General features: G+C 67.4%; 1 protein-coding gene across 1 annotated transcript; it reads right to left on the bottom strand.

Annotated features, from left to right (window-relative positions):
* Positions 1-1,901: 1,901 nt before the first annotated feature.
* On the bottom strand, positions 1,902-18,759 carry LOC142597038 (nicotinate-nucleotide pyrophosphorylase [carboxylating]-like). The gene is given in 7 exon segments (XM_075727471.1): positions 1,902-2,003; positions 2,005-2,145; positions 2,894-3,046; positions 4,967-5,532; positions 15,209-15,326; positions 17,251-17,368; positions 18,467-18,759. Coding segments are annotated over 7 exon segments (1,491 nt in total).
* Positions 18,760-22,096: the final 3,337 nt, after the last annotated feature.

Here is a 22,096-nt window from a genome sequence, read left to right as displayed (position 1 = left end):
GACCCCCCCCCCCAAAACTCTTGGGGCCCCCCCCCCCCAAACCCCCTGCGACACCCCCCCAAAACCCTTTGGGCCCCCCCCAAAACTCTTGGGGTCCCCCCAAACCCCCTGCGACCCCCCCCCCCCAAACCCTTGGGGCCCCCCCAAACCCCCTGCGAACCCCCCAAACTCTTGGGGCCCCCCCCCAACCCCCCCCCTGTGACCCCCCCCCAAACCCTTGGGGCCCCCCCAAACTCTTGGGGCCCCCCCAACCCCCCCCTGCGACCCCCCCCCCAAACCCTTGGGGCCCCCCCAAACCCCCCTGCGAGCCCCCCCAAACCCTTTGGGCCCCCCCCAAAAGTCTTGGGGCCCCCCCCAAACCCCCTGCGACCCCCCCCCAAAACTCTTGGGGCCCCCCCAAACCCCCCGCGACCCCCCCCCAAAACCCTTTGGGCCCCCCCAAACCCTTGGGGCCCCCCCCCAAAACCCCCCTGCCGACCCCCCCCCAAACTTGGGGACCCCCCCCCCCCCAAACCCGGGGTCCCCCCATTTGTGGGGAATAAAGCGCCGCATTTTTTTTTTATTTTTTTGCATTCAAGGCTGATTTTGGGGGGACCCCCCCCCCCCCCCCCCCGCACCCCCAAATTTGGGGGGGGGGGGCACAGGATGGGGGGGAGGGGGGGCGCGCACGCGGCCAACAGGGTCCCCTCGATGGGGGGGGGGTCCCCAGGGGGGATTTTGGGGTCCCCAGGGGTGTGGGGTGGGGGGGGGGGGGTCCCCAGGGGGGATTTTGGGGTCCCCAGGATGTGGGGTGGGGGGTGGGGGGTCCCCAGGGGGGATTTTGGGGTCCCCCTCCTGATGGAATGGGGGTGGGGGGGTCCCCAGGGGGGATTTTTGGGGGTCCCCAGGATGTGGGGTGGGGCCGGGGGGGGTGCCCAGGGTGGGTTTTTTGGGGGTCCCCTTGTGATGGGATGGGGTTGGGGGGGTCCCCAGGGGCCGTGCGTGTGGGGCAGCCCCCCAAGTTGGGGGGCAGGCGCTCGGCTCGCCCCCCAGCCCCTGGGGCAGCCCCACAAGTTGGGGTCAGGCGCTCGGCTCGCCCCCCGGCCCTGGGGCAGCCCCACAAGTTGGGGGGCAGGCACTCAGCTCGCTCCCCGGCCCCTGGGGCAGCCCCACAAGTTGGGGGGCAGGCGCTCGGCTCGCCCCCCGGCCCCTGGGGCAGCCCCCCAAGTTGGGGGTCAGTTGCTCGGCTCGCCCCCCGGCCCCTGGGGCAGCCCCACAAGTTGGGGGGGCAGGGCCCTGGTCACCCCCAGCCCCTGGGGCAGCCCCACAAGTTGGGGGTCAGGGGCTCGGCTCGCCCCCCGGCCCCTGGGGCAGCCCCACAAGTTGGGGGGCAGGGCCCTGGTCACTCCCCGGCCCCTGGGGCAGCCCACAAGTTGGGGGGCAGGCACTCAGCTCGTCCCCCGGCCCCTGGGGCAGCCCCAAAAGTTGGGGGTCAGGCGCTCAGCTCGCCCCCTGGCCCCTGGGGCAGCCCCACAAGTTGGGGGGCAGGGCCCTGGTCACCCCCCAGCCCCTGGGGCAGCCCCACAAGTTGGGGGGCAGGCGCTCGGCTCGCCCCCCAGCCCCTGGGGCAGCCCCACAAGTTGGGGGGCAGGCGCTCGGCTCGCCCCCCAGCCCCTGGGGCAGCCCCACAAGTTGGGGGGCAGGCACTCAGCTCGCCCCCCGGCCCCTGGGGCAGCCCCAAAAGTTGGGGGTCAGGCGCTCAGCTCGCCCCCCCGGCCCCTGGGGCAGCCCCCACAAGTTGGGGGCAGGGCCCTGGTCACCCCCCCAGCCCCTGGGGCAGCCCCACAAGTTGGGGGGCAGGCGCTCGGCTCGCCCCCCAGCCCCTGGGGCAGCCCCACAAGTTGGGGGTCAGTTGCTCGGCCTCACCCCCCGGCCCCTGGGGGCAGCCCCACAAGTTGGGGGGCAGGGCCCTGGTCGGCCTCGGCGGGGAGCAGGCGGAGGGCGAAGTCGAGGGCAGCGGCCGCCGTGGGTCAGGCACCCCATGGAGACCACGTCCACGTGGGGCCCCAGGAAGTGGGGCAGCGTCTCCAGGCCGATGCCGCCGCTCGCCTCCACCGTCACCCCCGGCCGGGCGGCCTTGACCTCGGCCGCCGCCGCACGCAGGCCCTGCCGGACGCAGCCCCGTGAGCCGTGGGGCTGCCCCCCAACCGCCCCGCCCCACAACTTATGGGGCAGAGCCTCAACACTTGGGGGGAGAAGTTGGCCAAAAAGATGGTGGCGGCCTTTGGCCTCAGCCACCGCCTGCACCCCCTGCCAGACGCAGCCCCATTAGCTGTGGGGCTGCCCCCCAACCGCCCCAGCCCCACAACTTATGGGGCAGAGCTCCAAGACTTGGGGGAGAAGTGGCCAACGGGACGATGGCGGCCTTGGCCTTGGCCACCGCCGCACGCAGGCCCTGCCGGACGCAGCCCTGTGAGCTGTGGGGCTGCCCCCCAACCACCCTGCCCCACAACTTATGGGGGTGGGACTTGACCTCGGCCGCCGCCGCCCACAGCCCCTGCCTGACAGGGCCCTGTTAGCCGTGGGGCTGCCCCCCAACCACCCCAGCCCCACAACTTATGGGGCAGAGCCTCAAGACTTGGGGGGAGAAGTGGCCAAGAGAACAATGGCGGCCAATGGCGGCCTTGACCTCGGCCGCTGCCCGCAGGCCCTGCCGGATGCAGCCCCGTTAGCTGTGGGGCTGCCCCCCAACCACCCTGCCCCACAACTTATGGGGGCAGAGCCTCAAGACTTGGGGGGAGAAGTTGGCCAAGAGGACAATGGCGGCCTTGGCCTTGGCCGCCGCCTGCAGCCCCTACCTGACAGGGCCCTGTTAGCCGTGGGGCTGCCCCCCAACCACCCCCAGCCCCACAACTTATGGGGCAGAGCTCCCAGACCTGTGGGGAGAGTTGTCCAAGAGGACGATGTCGGCGCCGGCCTCGGCCGCCGTCACCGCCTCGGCCGCCGAGCCGCACTCCACCGCCAGCCGCCGCGTGAAGCCGCCCGCCCGCCGCGCCGCCAGCACCACCTGGGGGGCAGATGTGGGGCGGATGTGGGGCAGAGGGGGGGGGGCGCCCCATGGAGACCCCCCCCCACACACACGCGCACACCCCCACATATGGGGCTGGGCAGCGCTGAAATGGGGGGGTGGCCCCAGCTGGAACCCGCCAAATGGGGGCCCGACCCACTGACCCCCACCCATTGACCCCCAAGTGGAGTGCCCCCCCAATCGCCCCCCCCACCCATTGACCCCCAACTGGCCCCCCCCACCCACTGCCCCCCAACTGGGGTCCCAACCCATTGACCCCCCAACCATTGACCCCCAACTGGGCCCCCCCCCACCCACTGCCCCCCAACTGGGGTCCCAACCCATTGACCCCCCAACCATTGACCCCCAACTAGGGCCCGCCACCCCACTGCCCCCCAAGTGGGGTCCCAACCCATTGACCCCCACCCACTGCCCCCCAACTGGGCCCCCCCCCACCCACTGCCCCCCAACTGGCCCCCCCGCTCCCCACCGCCCCCCCAAGTGGGGTCCCAACCCATTGACCCCCCACCCACTGCCCCCCAACTGGGCCCCCCCCCCACCGCCCCCCAACTGGCCCCCCCACCCACTGCCCCCCAACTGGGGTCCCAACCCATTGACCCCCACCCACTGCCCCCCAACTGGACCCCCCCCCCCACTGCCCCCCAACTGGCCCCCTGCCCCACTGCCCCCCAACTGGGCCCCCCACCCCACCGCCCCCCCAACTGGGGTCCCAACCCATTGACCCCCCCCCACCGCCCCCCAACTGGCCCCCCTGCCCCCACTGCCCCCCAACTGGGGTCCCCAACCCATTGACCCCCCCACCCACTGCCCCCCAACTGGCCCCCCGCCCCCACCGCCCCCCAACTGGGCCCCCCCGCCCCACTGCCCCCCAACTGGGGTCCCAACCCCATTGACCCCCACCCACTGCCCCCCAACTGGCCCCCCTGCCCCCACCGCCCCCCAACTGGGGTCCCAACCCATTGACCCCCAACCCACTGCCCCCCAACTGGACCCCCCCGCCCACCGCCCCCCAACTGGGGTCCCAACCCATTGACCCCCCCCCCACTGCCCCCCAACTGGCCCCCCCCGCCCCCACTGCCCCCCAACTGGGGTCCCAAACCATTGACCCCCCCCCCACTGCCCCCCAACTGGGGTCCCAACCCATTGACCCCCCCCCCACTGCCCCCCAACTGGCCCCCCCCGCCCCCACTGCCCCCCAACTGGGGTCCCAACCCATTGACCCCCCCCCCCACTGCCCCCCAACTGGGCCCCCCCGCCCCACCGCCCCCCAACTGGGGTCCCAACCCATTGACCCCCACCCACTGCCCCCCAACTGGACCCCCCCGCCCCCACTGCCCCCCAACTGGGGTCCCAACCCATTGTCCCCCCAACCATTGACCCCCAACTGGCCCCCCCCACCCACTGCCCCCAAACTGGGCCCCCCCGCCCCACTGCCCTCCAACTGGGCCCCCCCCCACCCACTGCCCCCCAAGTGGGGTCCCAACCCATCGTCCCCCCACCCACTGCCCCCCAACTGGCACTGCCCCCCAAGTGGGGTCCCAACCCATCGTCCCCCCACCCACTGCCCCCCAACTGGCCCCCCCACCCCCACTGCCCCCAAACTGGGCCCCCCTGCCCCACCGCCCCCCAAGTGGGGTCCCAACCCATTGACCCCCACCCACTGCCCCCCAACTGGGCCCCCCCCCCCCACTGCCCCCCAACTGGGCCCCCCGCCCCACCGCCCCCCAACTGGGGTCCCAACCCATTGACCCCCACCCATTGCCCCCCAACTGGCCCCCCCGCCCCCACTGCCCCCAAACTGGCCCCCCCCGCCCCCACCGCCCCCCAAGTGGGGTCCCAACCCATTGACCCCCCCCACTGCCCCCCAACTGGCCCCCCAGCAGCCCCCCCGCCCCCGACCTGCCCCAGCGGGGCGCGGGCGGCCGCCAGGTGGTTGTCCTTCAGCAGCACCAGCTCCCCCAAACCGGAGCGGTGGGGCTCGGCGCCCCCCACCCCCAGGGCGTATTTCTCAGCCCATCGAAACCCGGGCGTCGTCTTCCTCGTCCCGGCCACCGTCCCCATCCAACCGGCGGCCCGGGCCAGCTCCACCGCCCGAGCGGCCACCGTGGCCACCCCGCTGCAGCGCCCCAAACAGTTGAGGGCCACCCGCTCGGCCAGCAGCAAGCCCGCGCCCGGGCCCTCCACCTCGGCCACCACCGTCCTCTTGGGGGGCAGGGGGGCCCCGTCGGGCAGCAGCCACCGCACCCGGCACCCCGCTTCCCCCCACGCCGCCTCGGCGAAGGGGGCGCCCGCCAAGACCCCCGGCGATTTGCAGAGGAGCTGAGCTCGCCGTGGGGCGAGCCCCACAACCGCCGAGGCCGGATCCGGGCCTGGGGCGTCTTCGTCCAACCAAGCCCGGGCCAGGGCTCGGAGCGTGTGGGGCGGCGGCAGGGCCCACAGCGGCGGGGGGCGGGCGTCCATGGAGCCTGCGGGGGTCGCAGTGGGGCGGGGGGAGGGCTCGGAGGGGCGCCGGGGTGCCGGGGTCCTGCCCCATAGATGCCCCCACCCCCCGGTGTGGGTCCGGCCCCATAGAAAACCCTCATGTGTGGGTCCTGCCCCGTAGAAACCACCTATGAGTGGGTCCTGCCCCATAGACCCCCCCCACTCGCCAGTGTGGGTCCTGCCCCATAGACGCCCCGAACTCCCGGTGTGGGTCCGGCCCCATAGACACGCCCCGTGAGTGGGTCCTGCCCCATAGAAACTCCCCATGAGTGGGTCCTGCCCCATAGAAACTCCCCATGTGGGTCCTGCGCCATGGAACCCCTCACCCCCCAGTGTGGGTCCGGCCCCATAGACACGCCCCGTGAGTGGGTCCTGCCCCATAGACACATCCCGTGAGTGGGTCCTGCCCCATAGACACCCCGAACTCCCAGCGTGGGTCCTGCCCCACACACATGTCCCGTGAGTGGGTCCTGCCCCATAGAAACCCCCGTGAGTGGGTCCTGCCCCATAGAAAACCCCCATGTGTGGGTCCTGCCCCATAGAAACCCCCATGAGTGGGTCCTGCCCCATAGACACCCCAAACTCCCAGTGTGGGTCCGGCCCCATAGAACCCCCCCATGAGTGTGTCCTGCCCCATAGAAACCCCCGTGTCCTGCCCCATAGACAGCCCCCTTGTGTGTTTCCTGCCCCATAGAAACTCCCCATGAGTGGGTCCTGCCCCATAGACACATCCCGTGAGTGGGTCCTGCCCCATAGACACCCCGAACTCCCAGCGTGGGTCCTGCCCCACACACATGTCCCGTGAGTGGGTCCTGCCCCATAGAAACCCCCGTGAGTGGGTCCTGCCCCATAGAAAACCCCCATGTGTGGGTCCTGCCCCATAGAAACCCCCATGAGTGGGTCCTGCCCCATAGACACCCCAAACTCCCAGTGTGGGTCCGGCCCCATAGAACCCCCCCATGAGTGTGTCCTGCCCCATAGAAACCCCCGTGTCCTGCCCCATAGACAGCCCCCTTGTGTGTTTCCTGCCCCATAGAAACCCCCGTGAGTGGGTCCTGCCCCATAGAAACCCCCCATGTGGGTCCTGCCCCATAGACACCCCGAACTCCCAGTGTGGGTCCTGCCCCACAGACATGTCCCGTGAGTGGGTCCTGCCCCATAGAAACCCCCATGAGTGGGTCCTGCCCCATAGAAACCCCCGTGTCCTGCCCCATAGACAGCCCCCTTGTGTGTTTCCTGCCCCATAGAAACTCCCCATGAGTGTGTCCTGCCCCATAGACACACCCCATGAATGGGTCCTGCCCCATAGAAACCCTCCATGTGTAGGCCCTGCCCCATAGAAACCCCCGTGAGTGGGTCCTGCCCCATAGAAACCCCCCATGTGGGTCCTGCCCCATAGACACCCCCACCCCCCGGTGTGGGTCTGGCCCCATAGACACGTCCCATGAGTGGGTCCTGCCCCATAGACACCCCCACCCCCTGGTGTGGGTCCTGCCCCATAGACCCCCCAAACTCCCAATGTGGGGCAAGCCCCATAGACACGTCCCATGAGTGGGTCCTGCCCCATAGAAACCCCCAGGTCCTGCCCCATAGACACATCCCATGTGTGGGTCCTGCCCCATAGAAACCCCCATGTCCTGCCCCATAGACAGCCCCCATGAATGGGTCCTGCCCCATAGAACCCCCCCCATGTGGGTCCTGCCCCATAGAACCCCCCATGTACGAGTCCTGCCCCCCATGGCCACGCCCAAGCAATGGGTCCTGCCCCATAGACCCCCCATGCCCATACCTGCCCCACATCCTCCCCCCAGCCCCCCCAGCCCTGCCCCACATCCCCTTCCCCTCCCCCCCTGGGGGGCCACGGCCGCCACCCTCCCCCCCCCCCCCCCCCCCCCCCCGAGTCCAAAGTCCGGCCAGGATTGGCCACGTCTCCCAGCCCCTCCCCCACCCTGGGACCCCCAAGTGGGGCTGGACCCCCACGCCGTGGGGCTGGGGGGGGGGACGGGACCCACTGACCTGCGCAGCCGGGAGTTGGGGGGCGAGTGAGCCCCGAAGCGGGGGCTGGGGGTCAGGGTGGTCTTGGGCCCCATGGCCCTGCCCCAGGGCGGGGCCCCGCCACAAGCCCCGCCCCCAAGGGGGCTGAGGACACACCCACCCCAGCCCCAAAGTGGGGGGAGGGGCTATGGGGCAGCTGCGCCCCAAAATGGGGGGCACCCCCCCCCCCAAAATGGGGGTCACCCCCATCGCCTGCACCCCACGGGCACTTGGGGGGCAGGATACCCAGCCCCGCCCCCTCCAGCGCAGTCTCCGCCCCCCCTGCTGTGATTGGCTGCCCCATTCGTGGCCCCGCCCCACTGTGCCTGCCCCCCAAGTGCCCCCCAAAAATGAGGTGGGGCCGGGTGGGGGGGGGTGGTTTCCCTTTATTGGCAATAAATAAGCGACGCCGAGGGGTGCCCCACGGCAAGGGGGCTGCCCCACGGCGCTGTGGGGTGCCCCATGGCGCTGGGGGGCTGCCCCACAGCAATGGGGTGCCCCACGGCAGGGGGCTGCCCCATGGCGCTGTGGGGTGCCCCACGGCGCTGGGGGGGGCTGAGCAGCTCCGGGCGCGGGGGGACCCCGGGGTCACTTCCGCTTCTTCCAGGTGTCCTCGGCGTCGGCTGGGGAGGGACGGACGGACGCGGTGACGTCACGTGATGTCAGGTGTGACCCCGCCCCCCCCCGCCCCCTGCCCCCCAACCTCTCCGCCCCCCCACCCCCCATCACCGCCCTCCCCACTGCGGTGTCGGGGTGGGGACGTGGGGGGTGACGGGGACACAGATGTGGGGCGACGGGGACGTGGGGGGTGACAGGGATGTGTGGGGTGATGGGGACGCAGCTGTGGGGTGACGAGGACACAGATGTGGGGTGACAGGGACATGTGGGGTGACAGGGATGCAGCCATGGGGTGACAGGGACGTGTGGGGTGACGGGGACACAGATGTGGGGTGACGGGGACGTGGGGTGATGGGGACACAGATGTGGGGTGATGAGGACACAGATGTGGGGTGACAGGGACGTGTGGGGTGACAGGGATGCAGCCATGGGGTGACAGGGACATGTGGGGTGACGGGGACACAGATGTGGGGTGAGGGGGATATGGGGGGTGACGGGGACGTGTGGGGTGACGGGGATGCAGCTGTGGGGTGACGGGGACACAGATGTGGGGTGATGAGGACACAGATGTGGGGTGAGGGGGATATGGGGGGTGACGGGGACGTGTGGGGTGACGGGGACACAGATGTGGGGTGACAGGGACGTGTGGGGTGACGGGGATGCAGCTGTGGGGTGACAGGGACACAGATGTGGGGTGATGGGGACGTGTGGGGTGACAGGGACGCAGCCATGGGTGATGGCGACACAGATGTGGGGTGACGGGGACTTGGGGGGTGACAGGGATGTGGGGTGACGGGGACACAGATGTGGGGTGATGAGGACACAGGTGTGGGGTGACAGGGACATGTGGGGTGACAGGGATGCAGCCATGGGGTGACAGGGATGTGTGGGGTGACGGGGACACAGATGTGGGGTGACGGGGACGTGGGGGGTGATGGTGACACATGAAGGTGACGGTGATGTGGGGATGAGGGTGACACAGCCATGGGGTGACAGGGACACAGATGTGGGGTGAGGGGGATATGGGGGGTGACGGGGATGTGTGGGGTGACAGGGACACAGATGTGGGGTGACAGGGACGTGTGGGGTGACGGGGATGCAGCTGTGGGGTGACAGGGACACAGATGTGGGGTGATGGGGACGTGTGGGGTGACGGGGATGCAGCTGTGGGGTGACAGGGACGTGTGGGGTGATGGGGACGTGTGGGGTGACAGGGACGCAGCCATGGGGTGACAGGGACGTGTGGGGTGATGGGGACGTAGGGTGACGGGGACGTGTGGGGTGACGAGGACACAGGTGTGGGGTGACGAGGACACAGGTGTGGGGTGATGGGGACGTGTGGGGTGATGGGGACGTGGGGTGACGAGGACACAGGTGTGGGGTGATGGGGACGTAGGGTGACGGGGACGTGTGGGGTGATGGGGACGCAGCCGTGCGGAGATGAGGACACAGATGTGGGGTGACGGGGACGTGTGGGGTGACGGGGATGCAGCTGTGGGGTGACAAGGACACAGGTGTGGGGTGACGGGGAGGTGGGGTGACAGGGACGTGTGGGGTGACGAGGACACAGGTGTGGGGTGACGGGGACGTGGGGTGAGGCAGCCGTGGGTTGCGGGGACGCAGCCGGGGGTACCTGCGGCCGGGCGGAGGACGGCGGAGGGGCCGGGAGGTTACGCTATGGGGGAGGAACCGAGAAGATGGCGGTGAGAGGCGGGGGAGGGGACACGGAGACGGTGGGGACGAGGAGGGGACATGGAGGGGACGAGGAGATGGAGGAGGGGACGAGGAGATGGAGGGGACGAGGAGATGGAGGGGACGAGGAGGGGACATGGAGGGGACGAGGAGATGGAGGGGACGAGGAGATGGAGGGGATGAGGAGATGGAGGTGGGGATGAGGAGATGGAGGGGACGAGGAGATGGAGGGGACGAGGAGATGGAGGAGGGGACGAGGAGATGGAGGGGACGAGGAGATGGAGGTGGGGACGAGGAGATGGAGGGGACGAGGAGATGGAGGGGACGAGGAGATGGAGGGACGAGGAGATGGAGGGGACGAGGAGATGGAGGGGACGAGGAGATGGAGGAGGGGACGAGGAGATGGAGGGGACGAGGAGATGGAGGAGGGGACGAGGAGATGGAGGAGGGGACGAGGAGATGGAGGGGACGAGGAGATGGAGGGGGACGAGGAGATGGAGGGGACGAGGAGATGGAGGAGGGGACATGGAGGGGACGAGGAGATGGAGGAGGGGACGAGGAGATGGAGGGGACGAGGAGATGGAGGAGGGGACGAGGAGATGGAGGGGACGAGGAGATGGAGGGGGACGAGGAGATGGAGGGGACGAGGAGATGGAGGAGGGGACGAGGAGATGGAGGGGACGAGGAGATGGAGGAGGGGACGAGGAGATGGAGGGGACGAGGAGATGGAGGGGACGAGGAGATGGAGGAGGGGACGAGGAGATGGAGGGGGACGAGGAGATGGAGGGGGACGAGGAGATGGAGGGGGACGAGGAGATGGAGGGGGACGAGGAGATGGAGGAGATGGAGGGACGAGGAGATGGAGGGGACGAGGAGATGGAGGGGACGAGGAGATGGAGGGAGGGGGACGAGGAGATGGAGGGGGACGAGGAGATGGATGGAGGGGACGAGGAGATGGAGGGGACGAGGAGATGGAGGGGGACGAGGAGATGGAGGAGGGGACGAGGAGATGGAGGAGGGGGACGAGGAGATGGAGGGGACGAGGAGATGGAGGGGACGAGGAGATGGAGGAGGGGACGAGGAGATGGAGGGGACGAGGAGATGGAGGAGGGGACGAGGAGATGGAGGAGGGGACGAGGAGATGGAGGAGGGGACGAGGAGATGGAGGAGGGGACGAGGAGATGGAGGAGGGGACGAGGAGATGGAGGGGACGAGGAGATGGAGGAGGGGACGAGGAGATGGAGGGGATGAGGAGATGGAGGGGACGAGGAGATGGAGGGGACGAGGAGATGGAGGGGACGAGGAGATGGAGGGGATGAGGAGATGGAGGGGACGAGGAGATGGAGGGGACGAGGAGATGGAGGAGGGGACGAGGAGATGGAGGGGACGAGGAGATGGAGGAGGGGACGAGGAGATGGAGGAGGGGATGAGGAGATGGAGGGGACGAGGAGATGGAGGAGGGGGACGAGGAGATGGAGGAGGGGACGAGGAGATGGAGGAGGGGACGAGGAGATGGAGGAGGGGACGAGGAGATGGAGGAGGGGACGAGGAGATGGAGGAGGGGACGAGGAGATGGAGGAGGGGACGAGGAGATGGAGGAGGGGACGAGGAGATGGAGGGGACGAGGAGATGGAGGAGGGGACGAGGAGATGGAGGGGATGAGGAGATGGAGGGGACGAGGAGATGGAGGGGACGAGGAGATGGAGGGGACGAGGAGATGGAGGGGATGAGGAGATGGAGGGGACGAGGAGATGGAGGGGACGAGGAGATGGAGGAGGGGGACGAGGAGATGGAGGGGACGAGGAGATGGAGGAGGGGACGAGGAGATGGAGGAGGGGATGAGGAGATGGAGGGGACGAGGAGATGGAGGAGGGGACGAGGAGATGGAGGGGACGAGGAGATGGAGGGGACGAGGAGATGGAGGAGGGGACGAGGAGATGGAGGGGACGAGGAGATGGAGGGGACGAGGAGATGGAGGGGACGAGGAGATGGAGGAGGGGACGAGGAGATGGAGGTGGGGACGAGGAGATGGAGGAGGGGACGAGGAGATGGAGGGGACGAGGAGATGGAGGAGGGGACAAGGAGATGGAGGAGGGGACGAGGAGATGGAGGAGGGGACGAGGAGATGGAGGAGGGGATGAGGAGATGGAGGGGATGAGGAGATGGAGGGGATGAGGAGATGGAGGGGATGAGGAGATGGAGGAGGGGACGAGGAGATGGAGGTGGGGACAAGGAGATGGAGGAGGGGACGAGGAGATGGAGGAGGGGACGAGGAGATGGAGGGGACGAGGAGATGGAGGAGGGGACGAGGAGATGGAGGGGACGAGGAGATGGAGGGGACGAGGAGATGGAGGGGACGAGGAGATGGAGGGGACGAGGAGATGGAGGAGGGGACGAGGAGATGGAGGGGACGAGGAGATGGAGGGGACGAGGAGATGGAGGAGGGGACGAGGAGATGGAGGGGACGAGGAGATGGAGGGGACGAGGAGATGGAGGGGACGAGGAGATGGAGGGGACGAGGAGATGGAGGAGGGGACGAGGAGATGGAGGAGGGGACGAGGAGATGGAGGGGACGAGGAGATGGAGGGGACGAGGAGATGGAGGAGGGGACGAGGAGATGGAGGGGACGAGGAGATGGAGGAGGGGACGAGGAGATGGAGGAGGGGACGAGGAGATGGAGGAGGGGACGAGGAGATGGAGGAGGGGACGAGGAGATGGAGGAGGGGACGAGGAGATGGAGGGGACGAGGAGATGGAGGAGGGGACGAGGAGATGGAGGGGATGAGGAGATGGAGGGGACGAGGAGATGGAGGGGACGAGGAGATGGAGGGGACGAGGAGATGGAGGGGATGAGGAGATGGAGGGGACGAGGAGATGGAGGGGGACGAGGAGATGGAGGAGGGGACGAGGAGATGGAGGGGACGAGGAGATGGAGGAGGGGACGAGGAGATGGAGGAGGGGATGAGGAGATGGAGGGGACGAGGAGATGGAGGAGGGGACGAGGAGATGGAGGAGGGGACGAGGAGATGGAGGAGGGGACGAGGAGATGGAGGAGGGGACGAGGAGATGGAGGAGGGGACGAGGAGATGGAGGAGGGGACGAGGAGATGGAGGAGGGGACGAGGAGATGGAGGAGGGGACGAGGAGATGGAGGGGACGAGGAGATGGAGGAGGGGACGAGGAGATGGAGGGGATGAGGAGATGGAGGGGACGAGGAGATGGAGGGGACGAGGAGATGGAGGGGACGAGGAGATGGAGGGGATGAGGAGATGGAGGGGACGAGGAGATGGAGGGGACGAGGAGATGGAGGAGGGGACGAGGAGATGGAGGGGACGAGGAGATGGAGGAGGGGACGAGGAGATGGAGGAGGGGATGAGGAGATGGAGGGGACGAGGAGATGGAGGAGGGGACGAGGAGATGGAGGGGACGAGGAGATGGAGGGGACGAGGAGATGGAGGAGGGGACGAGGAGATGGAGGGGACGAGGAGATGGAGGGGACGAGGAGATGGAGGGGACGAGGAGATGGAGGAGGGGACGAGGAGATGGAGGTGGGGACGAGGAGATGGAGGAGGGGACGAGGAGATGGAGGGGACGAGGAGATGGAGGAGGGGACAAGGAGATGGAGGAGGGGACGAGGAGATGGAGGAGGGGACGAGGAGATGGAGGAGGGGATGAGGAGATGGAGGGGATGAGGAGATGGAGGGGATGAGGAGATGGAGGGGATGAGGAGATGGAGGAGGGGACGAGGAGATGGAGGTGGGGACAAGGAGATGGAGGAGGGGACGAGGAGATGGAGGAGGGGACGAGGAGATGGAGGGGACGAGGAGATGGAGGAGGGGACGAGGAGATGGAGGGGACGAGGAGATGGAGGGGACGAGGAGATGGAGGGGACGAGGAGATGGAGGGGACGAGGAGATGGAGGAGGGGACGAGGAGATGGAGGAGGGGACGAGGAGATGGAGGAGGGGACGAGGAGATGGAGGGGACGAGGAGATGGAGGGGACGAGGAGATGGAGGGGATGAGGAGATGGAGGGGACGAGGAGATGGAGGGGACGAGGAGATGGAGGAGGGGACGAGGAGATGGAGGGGACGAGGAGATGGAGGAGGGGACGAGGAGATGGAGGAGGGGATGAGGAGATGGAGGGGACGAGGAGATGGAGGAGGGGACGAGGAGATGGAGGGGACGAGGAGATGGAGGGGACGAGGAGATGGAGGAGGGGACGAGGAGATGGAGGGGACGAGGAGATGGAGGAGGGGACGAGGAGATGGAGGAGGGGACGAGGAGATGGAGGAGGGGACGAGGAGATGGAGGAGGGGACAAGGAGATGGAGGAGGGGACGAGGAGATGGAGGAGGGGACGAGGAGATGGAGGAGGGGACGAGGAGATGGAGGGGACGAGGAGATGGAGGGGATGAGGAGATGGAGGGGATGAGGAGATGGAGGTGGGGATGAGGAGATGGAGGGGACGAGGAGATGGAGGGGACGAGGAGATGGAGGAGGGGATGAGGAGATGGAGGAGGGGACGAGGAGATGGAGGAGGGGATGAGGAGATGGAGGGGACGAGGAGATGGAGGGGACGAGGAGATGGAGGAGGGGACGAGGAGATGGAGGTGGGGATGAGGAGATGGAGGAGGGGACGAGGAGATGGAGGAGGGGATGAGGAGATGGAGGGGACGAGGAGATGGAGGAGGGGACGAGGAGATGGAGGGGACGAGGAGATGGAGGAGGGGACGAGGAGATGGAGGGGATGAGGAGATGGAGGTGGGGACGAGGAGATGGAGGTGGGGACGAGGAGATGGAGGAGGGGACGAGGAGATGGAGGGGACGAGGAGATGGAGGAGGGGACGAGGAGATGGAGGAGGGGACGAGGAGATGGAGGTGGGGACGAGGAGATGGAGGGGACGAGGAGATGGAGGAGGGGACGAGGAGATGGAGGAGGGGACGAGGAGATGGAGGAGGGGACGAGGAGATGGAGGGGACGAGGAGATGGAGGAGGGGACGAGGAGATGGAGGAGGGGACGAGGAGATGGAGGTGGGGACGAGGAGATGGAGGTGGGGACGAGGAGATGGAGGAGGGGACGAGGAGATGGAGGGGACGAGGAGATGGAGGGGACGAGGAGATGGAGGAGGGGACGAGGAGATGGAGTTGGGGATGAGGAGATGGAGGGGCCAGGGAAGGGACCAGGAGAGATGTGGGCCGAGCACGGGGCATGGAGGGGACCCTGGAGCCGGGGAGGGGGCGGGCGGGCCGTGGGGCCGGTGGGACAGCTGGACGGACGGACGGACGGACGCCGTGGGGCGGGCGGCCCCTCCCTCACCCTCCAGGTAGTTCCTGGCGACGAACTTGAGGGCCTCGTCCAGCAGGATGACGGGGAAGGAGATCTTCAGCACCATGAACCAGTGCGCCAGGTCCAGGGGCGTCAGCTTGAAGATCATCTGGGGCGGGGGGGGGGCGGCTGAGCCGGGCCGGACCCCCAACCCGCCAGCCCCATGGCCACCACCTGCCCAGGGCCACCAACTTCCCTATGGACACCAACTGCATGGCCACCAACCTCCCCGGGGCCACCAGCTTCCCCATGGCCACCAACCTCCCCATGGCCACCAACCCCATGGCCACCAACCTCCCCATGGCCACCAACCCCATGGCCACCAAATTCCCCATGGCCACCAACCTCCCCATGGCCACCAACCCCATGGCCACCAAATTCCCCAGGGCCACCAACCTCCCCATGGCCACCAACCCCATGGCCACCAAATTCCCCATGGCCACCAACCTCCCCATGGCCACCAACCCCATGGCCACCAAATTCCCCATGGCCACCAACCTCCCCATGGCCACCAACCTCCCCATGGCCACCAACCCCATGGCCACCAAATTCCCCAGGGCCACCAACCTCCCCATGGCCACCAACCCCATGGCCACCAAATTCCCCATGGCCACCAAATTCCCCATGGCCACCAACCTCCCCATGGCCACCAACCCCATGGCCACCAAATTCCCCATGGCCACCAAATTCCCCAGGGCCACCAACCTCCCCATGGCCACCAACCCCATGGCCACCAAATTCCCCATGGCCACCAACCTCCCCATGGCCACCAACCCCATGGCCACCAAATTCCCCATGGCCACCAACCTCCCCATGGCCACCAACCTCCCCATGGCCACCAACCCCATGGCCACCAAATTCCCCAGGGCCACCAACCTCCCCATGGCCACCAACCCCATGGCCACCAAATTCCCCATGGCCACCAACCTCCCCATGGCCACCAACCCCATGGCCACCAAATTCCCCAGGGCCACCAACCTCCCCATGGCCACCAACCCCATGGCCACCAAATTCCCCAGGGCCACCAACCTCCCCATGGCCACCAACCTCCCCATGGCCACCAACTTCCCCAGGGCCACCAACTTCCCCGGGGCCACCAACCTCCCCGGGGCCACCAACTCCATGGCCACCAACCTCCCCATGGCCACCAACTTCCCCAGGGCCACCAACCTCCCCATGGCCACCAAATTCCCCAGGGCCACCAACCTCCCCATAGCCACCACCCTCCCCAGGGCCACCAACCCATCATGGCCACCACTCCCATGGCCACCAACCCTGATGGCCACCACCCTCCCCATGGCCACCAGCCCCATGGCTACCACTCCTGATGGCCACCAGCCCTATGGCCACCACCCTCCCCATGGCCACCAACCCCACCATGGCCACCACCTGCCCCATGGCCACCACCCACCCCAGGGCCAGCAGCCCATGACCACCACCCCACCATGGCCATCACCCGCCCCATGGCCACCACCCGCCCCATGGCCACCTGCCCTACAGCCACCACCCCATGGCCACCAACCCCCCCATGGCCACCACCCACCCCATGGCCACCAGCCCATGGCCACCACCTGCCCCACGGCCACCAGCCCCATGGCCACCACCTGCCCCACGGCCACCAGCCCCACAGCCAGCAGCCCACGGCCACCACCCCATGGCCACCAGCCCACGGCCACCACCCACCCCATGGCCACCAGCCCCGCGGCCACCACCAGCCCACGGCCAGCACCTGCCCCGCAGCCAGCAGCCCCATGGCCAGCAGCCCCATGGCCACCACCCACCCCATGGCCACCTGCCCCACGGCCAGCAGCCCCATGGCCAGCAGCCCCATGGCCACCACCCACCCCATGGCCACCAGCCCCACAGCCAGCAGCCCACGGCCACCACCCACCCCATGGCCACCAGCCCTATGGCCACCACCCACCCCATGGCCACCTGCCCCGCGGCCAGCAGCCCCATGGCCACCACCAGCCCCACGGCCACCAGCCCACGGCCAGCACGTGCCCCGCGGCCGGCAGCCCCAGCCCCCTCACAGGCAGCGGGTCGACGTAGAGGATGACGAAGTGCAGGGACATGGAGAGGCAGATGGAGCCCACCAGCCAGATGTTGACCCACGGCGGCATGCGCAGCAGCGACTGGTTCTCGGAGAGGCTGGGGGGACACGGCCCGTGGGGAGGGGACGCAGCGCGGGGAGGGGGCGGGGGGGGTGGGGGTGGGGGCGGTGGCGGTGGTGGTGAAGGTGGCGGTGGTGGTGAAGGTGGTGGTTAAGGTGGTGGTGAAGGTGGTGGTGGTGGTGAAGGTGGTGGTTAAGGTGGTGGTGAAGGTGGTGGTGGTGGTGAAGGTGGTGGTTAAGGTGGTGGTGAAGGTGGTGGTGGTGGTGAAGGTGGTGGTTAAGGTGGTGGTGAAGGTGGTGGTGGTGGTGAAGGTGGTGGTTAAGGTGGTGGTGAAGGTGGTGATGGTGGTGATGGCGGTGGTGGTGGTGATGGTGGTGGTGAAGGTGGTGGTGAAGGTGGTGGTGGTGGTGATGGCGGTGGTGAAGGTGGTGATGGTGGTGAAGGTGGTGAAGGTGGTGGTGAAGGTGGTGGTGGTGGTGAAGGTGGTGGTTAAGGTGGTGGTGAAGGTGGTGGTGGTGGTGATGGCGGTGGTGATGGTGGTGGTGAAGGTGGTGATGGTGGTGAAGGTGGTGATGGTGGTGATGGCGGTGGTGGTGGTGGTGGTGAAGGTGGTGCTGGTGGGGGTGAAGGTGGTGATGGTGGTGAAGGTGGTGGTGGTGGTGATAGTGGTGAAGGTGGTGGTGAAGGTGGTGAAGGTGGTGCTGGTGGGGGTGCTGGTGGGGGTGAAGGTGGTGGTGGTGGTGCTGGTGGTGGTGAAGGTGGTGATGGTGGGGGTGCTGGTGGGGGTGGTGGTGGAGATGGTGGTGAAGGTGGTGGTGAAGGTGGTGGAGATGGTGGTGAAGGTGGTGCTGGTGGGGGTGGTGGTGCTGAAGGTGGTGATGGTGAAGGTGGTGATGGTGGTAATGGTGGTGAAAGTGGTGATGGTGGTGGTTGTGAAGATGGTGGTGGTGATGGTGGCGGTGAACATAATCGTGGTGATTGTGGTGGTGAAGGTGGTGATGGTGGTGGTGAAGGTGGTGTGGCAGTGGTGAAGGTGGTGTGGCAGTGGTGAAGGTGGTGTGGCAGTGGTGGTGATGGTGATGAAGATGGTGGTGATGGCAGTGGGGGTGGTGACAGTGATGGTGTTGGTGGTGACGGTGAAGAAGATGGTGGTGATGGTGAACACGATGGTGGTGATGGTGTTGATGGTGGTGATGGTGTTGGTGATGGTGATGGTGATGAAGATGGTACGATGGTGGTGATGGTGGTGGCAATGATGGTGGCGATGATGGTGGCGGAGGCAGTGGTGATGGTGTTGGTGGTGATGTTGACAGTGGTGATGGTGTTGCTGACCGTGGTGTTGGTGTCGGTGATGTTGACGCTGCTGATGGTGGTGGTGTTGATGCTGGTGACGCTGGTGATGGTGATGATGTTGACGTTGGTGATCATGGTGGTGGTGGCAGTGATAGTGACCGTGGTGTTGGTGGTGATGTTGGTGATGTTGACTGTGGTGGTGATGGTGGTGATGATGGTGACGGTGGTGGTGGTGATGATGGTGATGGTGGTGGTGGTGATGGCGATGATGGTGGTGATGGTGACGGTGGTGGTGATGGTCATGACGGTGGTGGTGGTGGTGGTGACAGTGGCGATGGTGTTGGTGGTGACGGTGATGATGGTGATGGTGGTGATGGTGTTGGTGGTGTTGGTGATGGTGTTGCTGGTGATGGTGGTAATGGTGGTGTTGGTGGTGGTGATGGTGTTGGTGGTGGTGACGGTGATGATGGTGTTGCTGGTGGTGATGGTGATGATGGTGATGGTGGTGACGGTGTTGGTGGTGTTGGTGATGATGGTGATGGTGTTGCTGGTGATGGTGGTAATGGTGGTGATGGCGATGGTGTTGCTGGTATTGGTGGTGGTGACGGTGATGATGGTGTTGGTGGTGGTGACGGTGATGATGGTGTTGCTGGTGGTGACGGTGATGATGGTGTTGGTGGTGTTGGTGGTGACGGTGGCGGCGGTGCGGCAGCATTGTAGCCCTACCTGTTGAGGGCGTTGCACATCTCGATGGTGACGAGGACGGAGAGGGCCATGGTCATGGGCACCGGCGACTCGAAGACCTCGCAGTCCAGGCCCTCGAACTCCACGTTGTGCTCCGTGCACTGCATGAAGTGCGTCTGCGGGCGACAGCCGCGGGGGCGGCACCGCCGGGGGACCCCCGGGGGGCGCGGGGGACGGTGAGGTCACCGTGGGCACGGTGAGGTCACCGTGGGGACGGTGAGGTCAGGACGTGGGGACGGTGAGGTCACAGTGGGGATGGTGAGGTCACCGTGGGGACGGTGAGGTCACCGTGGGGATGGTGAGGTCAGGACGTGGGGACGGTGAGGTCACCGTGGGCACGGTGAGGTCATCATGGGGATGGTGAGGTCACCGTGGGGACAGTGAGGTCAGGATGTGAGGACGGTGAGGTCACCATGGGGACGGTGAGGTCAGGACGTGGGGACGGTGAGGTCACCATGGGGACGGTGAGGTCAGGACGTGGGGACGGTGAGGTCAGGACGTGGGGACGGTGAGGTCACAGTGGGGATGGTGAGGTCACCGTGGGGATGGTGAGGTCAGGACGTGGGGACGGTGAGGTCACCGTGGGCACGGTGAGGTCATCATGGGGACAGTGAGGTCATTGTGGGGATGGTGAGGTCACCGTGGGGATGGTGAGGTCAGGACGTGGGGACGGTGAGGTCACCGTGGGCACGGTGAGGTCATCATGGGGACAGTGAGGTCATTGTGGGGATGGTGAGGTCACCGTGGGGATGGTGAGGTCAGGACGTGGGGACGGTGAGGTCACCGTGGGCACGGTGAGGTCATCATGGGGACGGTGAGGTCAGGATGTGAGGACGGTGAGGTCACCATGGGGACGGTGAGGTCAGGACGTGGGGATGGTGACGTCACCGTGGGGCCGGTGAGGTCACCGTGCGGACAGTGAGGTCACTGTGGGAATGGTGAGGTCACCGTGGGGACGGTGAGGTCACTGTGGGGACGGTGAGGTCAGGACGTGGGCACGGTGAGGTCACCATGCAGACAGTGAGGTCACCGTGGGGCCGGTGAGGTCAGGACGTGGACCTCGGGGTCACCATGGGGAACATGGGGTCACGATGAAGAAGGGGGGGTCATCGTAGGGACCCCAGGATCACCACGGAGATGACCCCACCATCATGGGGACGCTCACGGGGACCTTGGGGCCACCATGGGGATGGTAGGGCCACCACGGGGACCTTAGGGCCACCATGGGGATGACAGGGCCACCATGGGGACCTTAGGGCCACCATGAGCATGGCAAGGCCACCACAAAGACCTTGAGGAGGTCACCATAGGCATGGCAGGGTCACTACGAGGACCTTGGGGCCACCATGGGAATGGCAGGGCCACCATGGGGACCTTAGGGCCACCATGAGCATGGCAGGGCCACCATGGGGACCTTGAGGAGGCCACCACAGGGACCTTGGGGCCACCACGGGCATGGCGGGGCCACCACGGGGACCTTAGGGCCATCATGGGGATGGTAGGGCCACCACGGGGACCTTGGGGCCACCATGGGGATGACAAGGCCATCATGAAGACCTTGAGGAGGTCACCATGGGGATGGTAGGGCCACCACGGGCATGGCAGGGCCACCACGGGGACCTTAGGGCCACCATGGGGATGACAGGGCCATCACAAAGACCTTGAGGAGGTCACCACGGGCATGGCAGGGCCACCACGGGGACCCTGGGGCCACCATGGGGATGGTAGGGCCATCACGAGGACCTTGGGGCCACCACAGGGATGGCAGGGCCACCACGGGGACCTTAGGGCCACCATGGGGATGGTAGGGCCACCACGGGGACCTTGGGGCCACCATGGGGATTACAGGACCATCATGAAGACCTTGAGGAGGTCACCATGGGGATGGTAGGGCCACCACGGGGACCTTGGGGCCACCATGGGGACCTTAGGGCCACCACGGGCATGGCAGGGCCACCATGGGGACCTTGAGGAGGTCACCACGGGCATGGCAGGGCCACCACGGGGACCTTGGGGCCACCACGGGCATGGCAGGGCCACCACGAGGACCTTAGGGCCACCATGGGGATCTTGGGGCCACCATGGGCATGGCAGGGCCATCACGAGAACCTTGTGGCCACCACGGGCATGGCAGGGCCACCACGAGGACCTTAGGGCCACCATGGGGATCTTGGGGCCACCATGGGGATCTTGGGGCCACCATGGGCATGGCAGGGCCATCACGAGGACCTTGTGGCCACCATGGGGATGGCAGGGCCACCATGGGGACCTTGGGGCCACCACAGGCAGGGCAGGGCCACCACGAGGAGCTCGGGGGCCACCATAGGATGCTGGGGACCCGGAGGTCACCTTGGGGCCCCCGTGGCTGTCACCGGGGGGCCGGCACTCACCAGCTGGTGGTAGGTGATGCCGGGGCCATCGTCAGCGTAGAGGAACCACCAGGCCGCCGCGCCCACCGTGGCGGCCCCCACGTACCCTGGGGAGAGAGCGTGGGGAGGGGGCTGAGCTGGGGACCCCCGGCACGGGGGCCTACAAGGGGCCACCACCACGGGGGTCTACAAGGAACCGTCACGGAGGTCTACAAGGAACCATCGTGAAGGGTCTACAAGGTCCCACCACCATGGGGGTCTCCAAGGAACCACCATGGGGGTCTACAAGGAACCACCACCATGGGGGTCTACAAGGAACCACCACCATGGGGGTCTACAAGGAACCGTCACGGAGGTCT

Source organism: Pelecanus crispus, unplaced genomic scaffold, assembly GCF_030463565.1.
Source record: "Pelecanus crispus isolate bPelCri1 unplaced genomic scaffold, bPelCri1.pri SCAFFOLD_388, whole genome shotgun sequence".
In the NCBI taxonomy this organism is placed as follows: Eukaryota; Metazoa; Chordata; class Aves; order Pelecaniformes; family Pelecanidae; genus Pelecanus; species Pelecanus crispus.
The sequence above is the reverse complement of the archived record's forward strand: the minus strand, read 5'-3'. Positions and strand labels throughout refer to the sequence as shown.